Raw genomic sequence first — 17786 nt, 5'->3', positions numbered from 1 at the left:
TTTAAATGTGAATAAATCGTTTATATCTCGCACCATCGCTCGTTACCGTGATACTGGTGGCGTAGCCCGACGTCAAGGAAGTGGACGGAAGAAAACAGCAACATCAGCAGAAATGGTTCGAAAAATAAAGAAGCATCGAAACCAGCGTCGCAGTGGCCGAAAATGGCTCATGAGCAGAACATATCGCAACATTCCATTCGGCAAATATTGAAAAATGAGCTCGGGGTAAAGCCATTGAAATTAAAAGAATTCCAAGAACTTACACCGCAACAGAAAGAAAATAGACTCAAAAGAGCTAAAGAGTTGCTTCGCTTGACCGAAATTGGTGAACTGCCGAATTTGGTTTTCTCCGATGAAAAAACGTTCATTGTCCAGCAGTTTGTAAACAAACAAAATGATCGTGTTTACTTGCCAAAGAGGTCAGCTGAAAATTGACACCTTCGGTTGGCCACCAGAACTCAAGCGCCGGCCATGGTGATGGTGTGGACCGCTATAACAGCCGATTGTCGGTCGCCGCTCGAATTAATCGACCGTTGCATCAGAATAATTGTCGAATATTATGGCGAAAATATTCTGGAGGTTGTATTAAAGTCTTGGGCATGCAAACATTTTGGCCGCAGACCTTGGACATTCCAACAGGACTCAGCACCATCGCTCACAGCACGCTCCACCCAAGAATGGTTACAAAATGAGGTTTCTCGCTTCATTTCCAATTATTGCCAATCTGTGTCTTGGAAAGCAAGGTTGGCACTAAAAAATACCAAAGTGTCGATCACATTAAGCAAGCGCTTTCATATTTCGCCGAGATGAGTCGATATAGCTATGAATGTCCTTAGCAAAATATATACAATCTCATATATCAAAAGGAGATATTAGTTAGAGTGCTTCTAACACTAGAACGGCGGGATTCGATAATTGTTACAAATTCAGAATGGCTTATTGGCAGAAAATAATAAAATCTAGAAAACCGCCATTTTTTTTTTTTTTTTTTTTTTTTTGTTGTTAAAGGAAGAATTATTCTAAATTAAATTTCATTGTGAGAAATCGGAGTCGATCTAGGGGTGTCTGGCCGTCTGTCTGGCTGGCTGGTGTGCACGATAGCTCCTATTTGATCCAAACTTGGCGCATGGTAATATTATTATCAAACTTAGATCGAGTTCGAAGACGAGTAATATCGGTCCACTTCTTCTGGTACCTCCCCTTAAAAGGTCAAGTTTTTCAAAGAAAATAGTTTAAATCACAGAACAAGATTTCAAATTCTGAAAATTCTAATATTTGTATCGGTGCTATGTCAGATGTAAAAATTAACAATATCGGCCCTCTCCATCATGTAATGCACTCCTTCTGAAACCTCCCCCAACAACGGGTCAACATTTTGAATAATTATACCTCTCATCTCAAAAAATGCGACACATCCAATCGTTTCTCTTTAAATTTAATATATTTTTACAAACGCAAAGCTTGGTGGGAATATGGGATATATCAGACCTCTTCTTCTGGAACCTCTCCCACAAAGGAGGAATGTATAACCATGAAGCTCATATAAAGCGAAATGAGCATCCAATATTTTTCCAACCTAGTACATCTCAATATTTCTATCAACACAAAATAGATGGTACAGATCGAACTATTTCTTCTGGTACCTCCCCACACAAAGGGTCAAAATTTTGAATTACCAAAACGATCGTAGAATCCGAAATAAGCATCCGGTTCTCTTCATATTTCACATTTCCAAACATTTTTTACTAACTCAGGTTCTGGGATGAAGATTATAGATACTGGCCTACCCTTTCTTGAACCTTCCCCATAAAGGGTAAATTGTGACCATTTATGTGGGAGGTACCAGAAAGGGGGGAGGTACTAAATTTTCTAAAAATTATCACATAGCTCATATAAAGTGAAAGTCTATATAGTCCGAATTGGGCACGTTGTAACTAACAGATATATCAGAGTTAGCTCAGATGATGTGTGTATAACATTGGACCATTCATTCGGTATCTCCCCCATATGTAAGTCTGAACATATTTTATAAACTGACAAGAAGAAGCGCTACTTGCCCGACTTTTGACCTTTCCTTACTGCTTTTCAATATAATTCTGTAAATTTTGCATTATGGATTCCTGAGTGGCTGAAAAAATCAATACAAAAAAAATTTCAATATAAACCACAGTTTTGGTACCTTTTAAACACCTTGATATTTTGCAACATTTTTCAATAGATTTGTTAATTAGGTTACAATACCTCCCTACAGTTCACCTCAAAATTCTATCAATTCTCCGTGTCAAATATTCAGCATTTCTCGCAATATTACAATATTTCTTGTAATTCAAATTAAATTTTAATTCAAGAATTGCATTTAACACTTTTATTAAATCATTCGAATGCCGAACAACAAACAACATCCCCACACCCCTATCGCTAAGGTCAAATGAATTGCTCTACACTTCTTACAATTCACTAAGTGGTGGTACTTTAGTAACTCAAAGCGAAAAAAGGATAAACGCTGATTTGTTTCCTGTCCCACAACCAACCTCAGCACCACACCACCACTTCCCCCTCCCCCTTCCACAAAATTATTCTCTTTGTTCCCAAACCCCTTTTCTTTTGTTTTCCAACCCCACCTCCTTTTGTTTTCTAATTTATGAAAGTCGCTAGTTTTGCTTTTGTGGCTTCTTGCGGTTTTATCTGCTGTGCTCCGCTGTTGTCTTTTCTGGTTGCTATTCATTGCCTCCATTGTATTTCGAAGCAATTATGTTAAATTGGCCATGTTATTATTATTATTAGCTTGATTTGAATCTGGCTCTAAAAGAAGACAAAGCTGAAGAAGACGAAGAATCTCTGTGTGGTTATTTGTTCATTCGTTTGTTTGGATGGTTTTTTTTTTGTGTTTTCTTATTTCATTCCGGAATTGTAATTTATAGTGTCTGTGTAGTTGTTTTCTATTGTCTGTAATCAGTTCTGCGATGGAGGCCCAATGCACAGTATTGCGACTCTAATCATTTCATGGAATTGGTCTAAAATAACATACAAAGCTGGATAAAGGTTTAGCTAATTATTTTATCTATGGAATACCTTTAGTAACTCTTCCATTTGTAAAATAGCAATACAAGATGTTATATTCATTGAAAACATAATTTAATAATTAAATTCTGCCCGCAGAATTATTTAAGGTATTCCATCGACGAAAGAACTATATGTGACGTATAGAAGGCCTACTGTTTTAGGAATGTTCATCAAAGGTATTCAGTCTATAAACGATTCAGTTGGGGCCTTCTGTGTACAGCACAGCTATATGAAATCCATTACTTCTCCATAGACACCCCTCTATTTACAAGATAACCATAAAAGGTATTAAGCCTGGTCATACGTATATAATTCATTCTAACTTTAAAATACATATATATATTGTCTATAGAAAATCTATGAAAAACCCTGTAACCATATATGACATATAGAATAAGAGTACCGAAGTAGTAGTTCAGCAGAACAAATAAACCTAAATTCCTAAATTTTTATACCCTCAGATATACATATGGCTTGATAGGGTATATATCATTTGATACGGCCAAAAGGTTTCTTATCAAAAAAAAACCGTTTTAGACCCTAGGTTTCTTCGGACCAAATCCGTTGAAGGACATTTGGAGTCCATCTAGCGATGTCCATCCGTCCGTCCGTCTGTCTGGCTGGTGCGCACGATAACTCTAGAAGAGAGTATCCGATTTGGTCCAAAATTGGACCAAATATTATTCTCAAACATGGATCGAGCTCGGAAATGGGCAACTTCGGTACGACCCCACAAAAGGTCGAAATTTAAAAAAATATTTTTTCCGCACAGAAAGAGAAAGCATAATCCGATTTTGTTCCAACTTTGCAAATCCTTATATTTACGTCAGTGCTAGGTCTGGTACGGAAATGGACAATATTGGTCTACTTTATTAAGTACCTCCCCCACAAAGGGTCAACATTATAAAATGTGTTTTAAGTGTCCGATTATCTTCAAATTACACTTTTCACAATATTTTGTATTAACCCAAGGTCTGGTGTGAAAATGTTATATATTGCACCACTCCGCCTGGTACCAGCCTCCAATGTGTCAAAATTGCGAATATCTATGAAGCTCATAAAACGTGAAATTAACATCCGATTCCAATCATACATGGCACATTTCAATATTTCTATCAACACAAGATCAATAACAAAGATGGTAGATATCGTACCATTTCTCCTTGTACCTCCCCCACAAAAGGTCAAAATTTTTAATAACCAAAATGATTATAAAATCCGAAATAACCATTCGATTCTCTTCATATTTCACACATCCAATTATTTCCAACATCACAAAATCTGCTGTGAAGATGGGATATACCGGTCCACTCCTTCTGCTATCTTCCTCACAAAAGATTAAAATTTTGAACATCCATGAAACTCATAAAACGCAAAAATGACATCTGGAATCAGATCTAAGCACATCTCAATATTTCCATCAACACAAGATCTTTTATAAAGATGGTAGAGACCGGACCATTCCTTCTGGAACCTCCACCACAAAGGCTGAAAGTTTTGAAAAACCAAAATAATTAAAACATCCGAAAAAAAAAATCCGGTTCTCTTCATATTTCACAAATCCCATTTTTTCTACTAACACTAGATCTGATGTGAAGATGGGACATATCGGTTCACTCCTTCTGGTACCTCCCCCACAAAGGATCAAAATTTTAAATATCCATGAAACTCATAAAACGCAAAGTTGACATCTGATTCCATTCCGACTACGTACATCTCAATATTTCCATCAACAACAAGATCTGTTATAAAGGTGGTAGAGATAAGACCATTCCTTCTGTAACCTCCCCCACAAAGGCTGAAAGTTTTGAATAACCAAAACGATTATAAAATCCGAAAAAAACATCCGGTTTTCTTCATATTTCACAAATCCCAATTTTTCTACTAACACTAGATCTGATGTGAAGATGGGACATATCGGTCTACCCCTTCTGGTACCTCCCCCACAAAGGATTAAAATTTTAAATATCCATGAAACTCATAAATAGCGAAATTAACATCCAATTCCATTCAGACTAGGTACATCTCAATATTTCCATCTGTTATAAAGACGGTATAGATCGGACCATTTCGTCTGGTACCTCCCTCACATTGGGTTCAAGATTTGAAAAACAAAACGCTCAAAGAAAGCGAAAAAAGCAATATTTTTTATTATATTTATTTAGGTTCGATACGAAATAAAAATTGGGAAATATTGGCCCATTCCTTCGGAATGTACTCCATAGAGGGTCAACAATTTCAATAATCAACAGAAGTCCAAATATACTTAAATAATTGAATATTTGTTGAGGGTATATATCTGTCGGCAAAACTTAATGTATATTTTACATTGAATAGTTATTTTTTGCCACTTGCCATCCCACGCTTCTCCCAGGAATGGTTTCGAAATGTATATGTCTATGCATACATGGTTGATGGGAAATATTTATACCTAATGCTAACCGGTCAATATTTTAAGATGTTGCAAATTAAATGAAATATTGAATTTACCCTCCAGTGGAGGGTACAAAAAACTTCTACCGTAAAAAAACATTAGAAAACACATGAAAGGGTTCCTAATTTGAGAGATTCACAGAAATGGTTCTTAAAAAAAACTGTGCTAAGAAGACTTTTCTCTGTAAAATACTTAAAACGAGATCCACTATATACAAAGATCTATAAAAGGTATTCTTTGGCTAGGAGACCACCCACATAAGTTATTCTTTCTGCAGATTGACAGTAGTAGCCTTCTGTCTATAGATGAACTATGCAACTTCTTCTGCAAATACAATATTGATTAAGTGTATTTTAACTCGTCACCACATGACGTCCTCCATAGATTACCTGCAGACTTTCATTACCTACAGACTATATCTATAAAAGAACACTGAATTGTTTCCAAACACTGTAGCGTAATATTCGTTCATATCCACAGCAATAATCACAAAACGCAAACGGAAATGGAAATAGAAATACTAAGTGGAGTAAAAGAATAAACATAAACTTGAATTTAATGAGAATTTATCGACTTTTAATGTGGGAAACCCCTTTTTTGGAATTTTGCCTCCAAGTAAAGCAATATAAATTATGAGCGTGTAAAAATTATTGGAAATGGAAAGTTCGTATTAAATTTAATATATTTGATTTAATATCATGTAATTTAACAGAATTTCTATTAAAGATTGTGACCCAAGTTACCATTATCTCTTTGTGGTTGCGATATCAATTTCAGTGCCATTTTGATATCCTTTAAGGATTACAATATAAAGTGTTTCAAAACATTTGTGTACCGATCAAAGACCAGTATAAAAATTAAAAAAAAAATAGTTTTATATATTATTTTAAGGAGTGGGCCTGGTGCCAGGTTTAGGCTATAGAGGGAGGGTATAGAAAGTTTTTCCCAAAAAAAACTAAATGTCATGTTTAATTTCGTCTCCATAAAAATAGTCTAGACCTCAAATATCAGAATTTCAGCTTTGTCTCTTCACCCAATACCAAATTTAGTAGGTCTTAGAACTTTTCGTAGAGCAATGGCACACATTTCCAAAACCACCGCCATAACTAACGGAGACCTTAATATTCCTTCAAATACCAAATTTTTTACCATCCAGTACTTTTCGTACAGACATGGTACAGATTTTCAATCTCAGATACCTTGATATCAAATTTTAAGTTTTTAGCATTCCCCCTTAGCGAAATGCAGAACTAAATAATTTCAGTAATTTCTACTTTCTTTCTGTTGCGTTGTAAGTTCTTGTACTTTTTGGAATATCAATGGTTTTACCCCGAGCTCATTTTTCAATATTTGCCGAATTGGACATTGCGATATGTTTAGCTCACGAGCCATTTTTCGGCAACTGCGACGCGGGTTTCGATCCATTCGCTTCTTTACTTTGCGAACCATTTCTGCTGATGTTGCTGTTTTCTTCCGTCCACTTCCTAGACGTCGAGCTACGCTACCACTATCATGATAACGAGCGATGTTACGAGACACAAAAGATTTATTCGTATTTAAATGCTGGAGTGCTCTAACGATACCCACTTGTGGGTTTCCAGCCAAATATAAGGAATCCCACTATCACGCTTGAATTCCATCACAAAAAACTTTTTTTCTGGAATATTCTCACCAAAATTCGCTTTTAAACAATATAATGAGCTGTGACTGGAATAATTTTAACAGCTGTCGGACGAGTGGCTTAGTGGCTTTTAAGCTCACACTGTATATTATTTGGTATGACCAAAAAGTGCCTCATCGAAATAACGGATTTAGACCCCTGGTCTCTTTGGACCAAGTCCTTTTTAAAACATTTGGAGTCTATCTAGAGGTATTCGCCAGTCCGTCTGCCGGGTTGGTGAGCACGATAACTCTTAAAAGGAATATCCGATTTGGACCAAACTTGGTACATTGTAATATTATTGGCAAACTTAAATCGAGTTCGGAGAAACTCCAATATCCACTCTTTCCGGTACCTCCCCACGAAAGGTCTAAATTTTTACAGAAGATAATTTACGTCGTAGAAAAAGAATGGACCATTCGATTTTGTGAAAACTTTGAAAATCGCAATATTTTTGCCAATGCTAGGTCAGCTCGGCCCACTCTATAAAAGTACTTTTGCCACAAAGGGTCAACATTTTGAATGATTATAAATCTCACAAAATGTGATGTAAGAGTCCAAAATTTCACACATCTCAATATTTTTATTAAGACAAGATCTGGTGTGAAGGTAGAATATATCCGTCTACCCATTCTTGTACCTTCTCAACAAAGTGTCAAATATCCATAAAGCTTATAAAATGCGAAATTAACCTCCAATTCTAGTCAGACTTGGTATATCTCAATATTTCCATCAGCACAAGATCGGTTATAAGTATAGTAGAGATCGGAGCATTTCTTCTAGTACCTCCCCCACAAAATATCAACGTTTTTTTTTTTTTAATTATAACTCTTATAAAGTCCGAAAAGAGCATCCGGTTTTCTTCATATTTCACATAACCCATTATTTCTAGTAACACAACATATTCTGTGAAGATGAAATATATCGGTCCATCCCTTCTGGTACCTCCTCCACAAAATGTCAAAGTTTTGAATATCCATGAAGTTCATAAAACGTGAAATTAATTATCCGATTTCATTTAGACTTTGCACATCTAAATATTTCTGTCAACACAGGATCTGTTATAAATATAGTAGAGGTCGGGCCATTTCTTCTGGTACTTCCCCCACAAAATTTCAAAGTTTTGAACAACTATAACTGTTATAAAGTCCGAAATAAGCATCCAGTTCATTTCATATTTCACACATCCCATTATTTCTAGTAACACAATATCTGCTGTCGGTTCACAAGGGTAAACATTTTGAATATCCATGAAGTTCAAAAAATGTGAAATTAACATCCGATTCCATTTAGACTTGGCACATCTCAATATTTCTATCAACACAAGATCTGTTATGAAAATGGTATAGATCGGAAAATTTCTTCTGGTACCTCCCTCAAAAAATTTCAAAGTTTTTAATAACTATAACTCTTATAAAATCCGAAAAGAGCTTCCGGTTCATTTCATATTTCACACAACCCATTATTTATAATCACACAACATCTGCTGTGAAGATGGTGTTTATTAATATTAATTAAAGCAGATATACACAACACTTGAATTGTGTAACCTTGGTATGTTTACAATTTCTTGTAATCTACCAAGAATATTTATTTTTGCTTTCTATTTATACATTTTTGAATTCATTAAAACTAGCATTTAAAGTTAACTAAGCAATAAATTACTTCAGCCAATAACCCATGCAATGTGAAACCAATCGAGGTGTTTCTTTATTTAGGCTATTGGCCTGCATAAGGCAAACAATAATTATATAGGTCAGTTATATGCTGACATAGAATAAAATAATAATAAAAACAAAATTAAAAAATGTGTTAGTAAAATATGTTCTTTTGAACATTCTCCCCCACGTTGAACGAGGAACGTTCAAGAAACTGTCTGGTCAATGACGTATGATGATGAGACTGACTGCCGAGGGGTAGGTGTTGGGTTCATGTTATTGTTGGAAGTTCTGTGGTGGCGAAACTTGACAATGACGTATATGGCTACTCCAATTCCAATGCAAAGAGCTAGATAGCTGATGGTATGATGGTGAATGGCCGTCGATTTCATTAATTGTGGAAGGCGTCCGATTTCAATAGTTTTTAGCTGTTGGTGTAAGGTGACGAGTTCAGCAGCATGTGTTTCATAGGTGCTGTTTAATGTTTTGTTGAGCAAGACAAGCTTACTGCTTGAGATTATGGAATCCAGTGGCTTAAGTCTCAGATATGATGTGTGCACTGTTGTTTTGTTTTCGTAGTGACCGTATATTGTAAATGTGTTGTCTTTGAAAATGCAGCCTGGCCCAATTTCTAAAGTTCCAGCTCCTTGCACCTCCAGGTGTGTCATTTTTGTACCACAAACAAAGGACAATTCTGTTAAATTGGCTAGAGTAAACATCCATTTATTCTTTTGTTCCATTTGTCTCCAAGTTTGGTGGTGCATGGTCGATTGCAAGTCGCACGCTTCTGACGATTTGTTCAATAAGAAAATCACCTCGCATAAATGTGATCGATCGCCTTTGCTAAATTTCGCTTGGTTGTCGCAAATAAAAACGTCATTTGTGGTATGTATGCAGCTGTTCATTTCTTCTGCGGTTAGCGATATGAACTCATCCCGATGGACGTTAGCTGCCAATAATGTTGATTTCAAAGCTATTGAAATAAATCGACCGGATCGTAGCATAGGTACGGGGATCATTTTGAATAAATCATACTGCTGGAGATCCACTAATGGAAGGCGAATCTCGAATATGATATGGTTCTTAATAACCCTTCCCTTACTCTTCATTAATTTGAAGAAATCCGAAACATTATCTTCGCGAACGGGTAGAGCACGAGATGGAGGAATGTGAGCCTTGATGGTTTGGAGCTCTTGTAGCAATTGATGTGGCGTAAGTAGCAACGGACTTATCCGACCATGATGAGCATCCGTTAAAACGTCGATTAAGTTATCTTCTATATGTTTCAACCTTGATGAAAGTAGCATGAGCTGTGAAGTGAGAAACATAATTGATTGTGTTGTCTTTACAACATCTTCTTCTTTCTTCACCTTATTTGCCAAAAGGTTCAATTCCACTTGCATGTTGCCGAAGTTCCTTTGGCTCGTATCTTCGTCCTTTCTAATTATGTTGATTGTTGAATCAATAATAGATGTCTGATTTTTTAGAAGATCCAACAAATGTTGCTTGTCTTCATTTGCCTTCTCAATTGTCACAGTCATTTGCTCCGCATATTCCGAATCCAAGACACCAAATAACGAGTGTGCGAGGTTCCCGACTATGTTTAGAGCTCCTCTCCTGATGCGCCTGGGGAATATGTTCAGTGTATTTGATTCCAACTGCTTTTGTACTTGAATAAGATTTTCTGAAAGTATCTCACAGCTTCTGTTCTCAACTGCTATCTTACACAACTTCTGAAGGGTTCCTATCCCGGTAGAAAAGCCATCCATATCTGCCCAAAATGGGGAAAGATCATAATAAGTGATCAGTTTCCACTCTGCTGTTACTACTTTTGTGATTCCAATTCCTTCAAAATAGATGCCGGGCTTATTCTCAAACTTGTGTATGTTGAACGAATGACACAAGCATAGAGGTAAAAATAGTAAAGCCACAAGCATCATCGATACTAGCATGCTGCTTGACGTCTTCAATCGCTTTGGAGATGGCTCTTCACTCCTACTCTTGGTCTCTATAGGCGGAAGAGGTTCCTTTTCCTTTTTCCATAAAGGAGCTAATCTGGTTATAGCTCTTTTAATTTCGCCGTTTTGTGTCTTTACGTCGACTACACGAACGGCTCCATCGTTGCCCTTATATGTTCGGGTTATTCTGCCTAGCGGCCACTGCATTACAGGCATGTTATCTTCCTTAATAATGACCAATTGACCAGGTTCCACGTTTGGAGATGGTGTACTCCATTTCCTTCTTTCTTGCAGAGTATTTAAGTACTCCGTGGACCAACGTTTCCAGAACTCATGCCTAATTTGAGATACGACCTTCCATCTGCTTGTCAATGATGTTGACCATTGGTTCGCTGATGGGTCAACCTGTGCCGTTAACGGTTCTCCCACAAGAAAATGACCAGGTGTTAATGCAGCTAGATCATTTGGATCGTCAGAAATAGGAGTCAACGGTCTGGAATTCAGGATTGCTTCTATTTCAATAACAACTGTTTCCAACTCTTCGTGGGTTAATGATGCACTATTAGTGGTGCGAAGCAACAGTTGCTTGGCTGACTTCACCGCGGCTTCCCATAAGCCACCAAAATGTGGTGCTCTTGGGGGAATAAACTGGAAATCGATCCCTTCTCTTGAACACGTCTCCGCTATTATTTTTTTGCCCTTCTCCCCAAAGACAGCCTTATTGAATTCATCGAGCTGATTTTTAGCACCTACAAAGTTAGTCGCGTTGTCTGAATATAGGGTTTGACATTTTCCTCGCCGAGAGATAAATCTCTTCAATGCTCCAATGAATGCTTCCGTTGTTAGGTCTGTAACTACTTCCAAATGTACAGCCTTTGTTGCGAAGCAGACAAAGACAGCGATGTAAACCTTGTGTGGTCTCTTGCCTCGTATTTTGTAGTGGACCCATAACGGTCCGCAATAGTCAACGCCGGAGACAATAAACGGCCTTGCTGGTGTGACTCTGCTCGGTGGGAGATTTCCCATGATTTGGTTGTATAACTTTGGCTTCGCCCGGGTGCACCTTACGCAATTTTGCACAATGTTGCGAGCCATAGCCTTCCCCTTGATTATCCAATATTTTTGTCTTGATGTTGCCAGTAATAGTTGTGAGCCACAGTGGCTATTCTCTAAATGGATCATGCTAAGAATGAGTTTCACAATTGGATCGTTGTATGGTAACAACATCGGGTGTTTTGTGTCGTATGCTAAGGTTGCCTCTTCCAACCTGCCACCGACTCTAAGTATTCCTCTGTCATCAAGAAACGGAGTTAAACTATGTATGGAGCTTGATTTGTCCAATGCTCCATGTTTCCTCAATTGCTGAATTTCTTTCGCAAAATCTGCCACCTGTACGGTCTTGACTATTAGTTGCATCGCCTGATTCAACTCCATAGGTGTCAATACATCTGTCGAACTTCCATGCTTGCGTCCCTTTATCCTTTCTGAAAATCGCAGGACATAACCGACAATACGTTGTAATCGTCTAAATGAACCCTTGTGGTTGATTCCATAGATCATATCCTGTAACCCACTCTGTGAGGCAATTGCTGATACTGTAGATTTTGTCTTGAATTCAAGATCGGATTGATTTTCTCTATTCTTTGAGAAGGGCCCCGGCCAGAGAGATTCATTTCCATGTAGATACGTGGGTCCATAAAACCACATCAGACATCCCGACAGACGATCTGGTTTCATACCTCTGGATATATAATCGGCAGGATTATCCTTCGTCCCCACATGTCGCCATTGAGTGTTTATCGATCTGCCTTGTATATTTTTTACTTTGTTGGCAACGAACGTCTTTAGAGCTGATGGTTCTGAATTGATCCAGTACAATGTAATCTCTGAGTCTGACCAATAAATAGTCCTTAGATCTTCGTAACCCAATTCGGCTTTGACCTTAGCAGTAAGTTTTGTTCCCAATTCAGCGGCACAAAGCTCTAACCGTGGCAGCGTGATCTCCTTTATTGGTGCTATTTTTGATTTTGAACAAAGAAGTCTGACTATATGCCTGCCGTCTGGCAGCATAGCTCGAAGATACACCACAGCACCATATGCCTTTTCTGACGCGTCCACGAAAGTATGTATCTCAATTTTTGTTGGTTTCTCTCCATCAAACATGTGTCTGGGTAACCTGAAATCATTTAACATCTTCAGACCTTCTCGGAACGATAGCCAATATGCTGCCCTTTCTGCTGGCAGTTCCTCGTCCCAGCCAAGTTTATTCTTCCACAGTTGCTGAATAAAGATCTTAGCTGCTGACACCACAGGACCCGCAATTCCTAAGGGGTCAAACAATCTTGCCAAATCAGATGTGACCTTCCGCTTGGTGACCTTGGTGCATTCGTTCACATCACTCTTCAAACAAAATCGGTCTGCTTGAGGAATCCATGTTAATCCCAAAACCTTGGTTGATGATTTGTCAAAATTGAGATCTACTTCTCTATCTTCTGGAGGAATTCCATGCAGCAGTTTTAAGTGGTTAGCACACCATTTTCGTAGTCTAAATCCAGCTTCCAGTAGTAACATATTAACTTGTTTCTGCATCTCAATTGCCGTTGTTAAACTGTCAGACCCGCACATGCAATCGTCAACGTAAAAATTCTTTTGCAATACCATCGCCCCCAATGGATATCTTTGTATGTTCGTATCTGCTAGCCTTTTCAGACATCTTGTAGCAAGATATGGGGCACACGTCGTACCATATGTTAACGTATTCAACATGTAATGTTCGAGTTCCTTGTCTGGAGTGTTTCTCCATACGATTAGTTGATATTTGCGATCTCTTTTGTCGACTAGCACTTGTCTGTACATCTTTTCAATGTCTGTTGTAAACACAAATCTCGGCAGTCTAAACCGCAACAGCATTCCAAACAGATCTCCTTGAACCCTGGGACCTGAATGCAAAATATCATTGAGTGACCATCCAGATGATGACTTGCAAGACGCATCGAACACAACCCTCAGTTTTGTTGTGCTGCTATTTGGGCGTAGGACACAATGATGCGGGATATAGTAATGATTACCACGCACCTCTCTTGATTGTATTTTCGTCATATGTCCCAGATCCTCATACTCCTTCATAAATTTAGCATACTGCTCGTGAAGACTTGCATCCTTAGATAAGCGACGTTCCAACGCAAAGAATCTTGATGCTGCAATATTCAAGGATTCAGAAATTTTCTCAGGGCCGTCTGCAAACGGTAATCGCACCACAAACCGACCATTCTCATTCACTGTTGTATTTTGGTTGAAGTGATTTTCACACTGTTCCTCTGCTATTGTCAACTTCTGGTCTTCACAAACATCGTCTTGTTCCCAGAACATCTTTAATAACTCTTCTAAAGCATGTTCATCTTCTCCGAAAGCGGCGCATGTCACAGTTTCTGATTCAGCCTGAACTCTTCCACTAGCAATCCATCCTAGTTTTGAGTTCTTCAATATAGGAAGCTCTTTGGACATTCGAAGTTCTTGTGAGAGAATCAGGTTGAAGTAGAACTCTGCTCCAAGTAGTACGTCAATCCTGGTCGTTTGATAAAAATAGGGATCTGCTAGTTTTATGTTTTCTGGAATAGGCCATGATGTGATGTCGATCTCAGTGCTTGGTTGGGGTGGCACTATATTTGGTAACACAAAGGCTTCTAGGCGTGTTCTGAATTTGCTGGTGAGTGACTTAAGCTCCACGTTGACCCTGTGGTTTGCGGTTCTTGATCTACCTCCAACACCTTCGATACAGAGAGATGTTTGAATGGGTTCGATACCCAACCTCTGCACTAGTCGCTCTGACACCAGATTAATTTGTGAACCGGAATCCAGAATCGCCTTAAACTCATAGCTTCTTCCATTATTTGCCTTGATCGCAACACGTGCGGTTGCAAGAAGTACGTATGATTGGGATCTATTCGCCGATGCTACTGTTGGCGGCTGTTGAACCGACAAATCTGCTGACTTGTTCTCTACTTGTGGCCTCGTTGAAAAATGCAAAAGTGTATTGTGTTTTTGTTGACACTTCCTGCACTTCCCACTTGTACACGTTTTTGCCTGATGGTCATCCTTGAAGCAATTTAGACACATCTTGTGTCTAGCAACCCATTTCTGTCTTTCGGGCACTGTCATTGCCAAGAACTGTTTGCAGTAATATAGGGGGTGGTCACCTTTGCACATGTGACATCTACGGATCGTGGTGGAAGCAGTCGTTGCTGACGGTTTGCTCTTCTGAATCCCATTGACAGCTTCTAATGATTCGAAACGACTCCTCAAACATTTCATGAAATGATCCATCGTTTGGAGTTCTTTCGAATCTACAATCGACTGCTCATACAACACATGAGTAGTCTTGTCCATCCTCTTTGTTAGGATGTGGATTAAGAGTGGATCCCATTCCTTTGGCCTTACTCCAAGACCCTCCAATGCCAATAACGATTCATGAAGACTATCATGAAAGTCCTTCACTGATCTGCTATCGCCAGACATGTTGGGCAGGTTTAGCATTCTCTCAAGTATAGTTGACACTTGAGCTCTCTTGTTATTGTACCTGTCTTGGAGTGTCTTCCAGGCAATGTCGTAATTCGCCTCGGTCAACTCGAGGTGCCTTATGAGTTTCTCGGCTTCCCCAGTCACGTTGGCCTTGAGATACCACATTTTTTGCACTTGTGGCAAGGCTTGCTCGTTGATCATTTTCCCAAAAATGTCAGCAAACGTCTGCCACTTCGAATAATCCCCATTAAATTGAGGGATTGTAATTTTTGGCAGATTAACTTGATTTGCCAAGTTTCCGCCTGATCTCTGCTGAGACGACGAATGATCGACCTGTGTTAGCGTCGATATTTTTTCTTTGAACTTTAACGTCTCTTCCTCTAAGAGAACGTAGGCTGATGCATCGTACCCCACCAACGTTGGGTCATCAAAGTCCTCGAACATTTTGAAGTGGATATCTTCCACGTGTGTCCACAGTTTTTCAATTGCAGCCACTGTCTGACAGGGAGCAGCTTGGCCTGAATTGCCCCTTATTAACGTTTGTATGGACTGCATTAGAGCCCTCTGACGTCTCACTAATGCAGTCACGCTGCTGGTTGCAGTAAACTGGCCTGATTGTTTTTGCACCCCCTCCCTTGTTGCGGGAAGCGGTTTCTGAGGCATTTGTTCTTTGCCCCTTTTGATGTCTGCCTCGATGTTGTCGATTGCAGCTCTGTACTCTTCACCAATGACTTGGTATTCGTTATTGGTGATATGGAGATGTGACTCTGCCGCAGGATCTGCACGAATTTTGTTTTCATTGCGATCGATCTCTGCCCAGAGTGCTTCCATTTCCTTGAGCTTTTTGCTGTAGAACTCCACCGTTCTTCTTTCCAATGGAGCCTTTTTTACGTTCGCAATTGCCTTCCTCAACTCGGCAATTGCTGCTTGTTGTTGCTCGATTACTGTAGCTAGATCCATACTGTATCCGCCTTACGGTGATTAGCTATCAGTTGATTCAGATTCTTGATGTAGGTACTGGCTTCTTCTCCAGATGTTTCTGGCTCTTAGATGGTGCTACTAGTTGTACGTAACTAGCTCCTTTCACAAATAAATATTTCAAATTCCTTACCACTGGTGGGGGGAAATTCGAAATTTATGAGTGAATCAAGTAATCCTTGTCAGGATCACGTCGGGGTCACCAAAAAATGTTTATTAATATTAATTAAAGCAGATATACACAACACTTGAATTGTGTAACCTTGGTATGTTTACAATTTCTTGTAATCTACCAAGAATATTTATTTTTGCTTTCTATTTATACATTTTTGAATTCATTAAAACTAGCATTTAAAGTTAACTAAGCACTAAATTACTTCAGCCAATAACCCATGCAATGTGAAACCAATCGAGGTGTTTCTTTATTTAGGCTATTGGCCTGCATAAGGCAAACAATAATTATATAGGTCAGTTATATGCTGACATAGAATAAAATAATAATAAAAACAAAATTAAAAAATGTGTTAGTAAAATATGTTCTTTTGAACAGATGGGATATATCGGTCCAGTCCTTCTGGTTCCTCCCCCATAAAAGGTCAACATTTTGAATATCCAAGAATTTTAAACGTGAAATTAACATCGGATTCCATTTAGACTTGGCACATCTCAATATTTCTATCAACACAAGATATGTTATGAAGATGGTAGAGATGGGACCATTTCTTATAGTACCTCCCTCACATAAGGAGGATTTTCAAAAGCAAAACGCTTAAAGTAAGCGAAGTAAGCATCCAACTCTCTTCAAATTTCACACATACCAATATTTTTGCTAACACAAGATCTGTTGTGAAGATATCTGCGAAACCCTTCTGGTACTTCACCCACGAAGGGTTACAATTTTCAATACTTTTATCTATCATAACTTGCGAAACAAGGCAGCGATTCCTTACATCTTGCTATATCTAAATATTTCCTGAGATGAGTCGACCGAAGTATTCCATTTTCATACTTTATGTGATACAGATAAAAATATGGGCAAAAAACCAATATAGTCCCAACCTGGCACGTCACAATATTTATAGCATATTTATTTATGTCCGATACAAAATATATAATATTGGCCCATTCCTTAGGAACCCACTCCATAGAGGGTTAACAATTTAAATAATCATAATAGAAGTCAAAAGATATTTAATTAATCGAACATTGGCTGAACCGACTGATATTTTTTACTTGTTAATGATGACATTTAAACACCACGTTATTAAAAGCCTCTCCATTATCTTCAATATACCACTCTCTAAAAATATCGCACGGAATTTTCCCATTTTAATTGCATTGTCTCCTAGAATAAGACGCCAGCTCAACCTTAAACTTTTAACTAAAAATGAAAGTGCTGCATGCTGTCATCGGTGATGCATGTCCGCCTTAACGACGACAATGAAAGGAGTGCAAATGTGTTGACGTCAACAATGATGGTGAAATCGTTAACGTCGTGGGATACCTAGAAGTGGGGG

At 38.4% G+C, this 17786-nt stretch overlaps 1 protein-coding gene across 1 annotated transcript; it reads right to left on the bottom strand.

Moving 5' to 3' along the window:
* Positions 1 to 2075: 2075 nt before the first annotated feature.
* LOC131803022 (uncharacterized) lies at positions 2076 to 16251 on the bottom strand. Its single transcript, XM_059123912.1, has 3 exons — positions 10815 to 16251; positions 9918 to 10586; positions 2076 to 2128 (listed from the first exon to the last, which is right to left on the bottom strand). The coding sequence occupies exons 1-3, from the start codon at positions 16249 to 16251 to the stop codon at positions 2076 to 2078; spliced, it is 6159 nt and encodes a 2052-aa protein (XP_058979895.1).
* Positions 16252 to 17786: the final 1535 nt, after the last annotated feature.

Source organism: Musca domestica, unplaced genomic scaffold, assembly GCF_030504385.1.
Source record: "Musca domestica strain aabys unplaced genomic scaffold, Musca_domestica.polishedcontigs.V.1.1 26, whole genome shotgun sequence".
In the NCBI taxonomy this organism is placed as follows: domain Eukaryota; kingdom Metazoa; phylum Arthropoda; class Insecta; order Diptera; family Muscidae; genus Musca; species Musca domestica.
The sequence above is the reverse complement of the archived record's forward strand: the minus strand, read 5'-3'. Positions and strand labels throughout refer to the sequence as shown.

What these genes read in the sequence shown, in the direction of transcription:
- LOC131803022 (XM_059123912.1), bottom strand. Translation starts at nt 16,251, where the DNA reads ATGGATCTAGCTACAGTAATCGAGCAACAACAAGCAGCAATTGCCGAG. An exon ending in TCCGCCTATAGAGACCAAGA is followed by an intron (nt 10,587 to 10,814) that starts GTAGGAGTGAAG and finishes CATTTTGGGCAG; the next exon opens with ATATGGATGGCTTTTCTACC. An exon ending in TTTCTTCAAATTAATGAAGA is followed by an intron (nt 2,129 to 9,917) that starts GTAAGGGAAGGG and finishes TGATTTTTTCAG; the next exon opens with CCACTCAGGAATCCATAATG.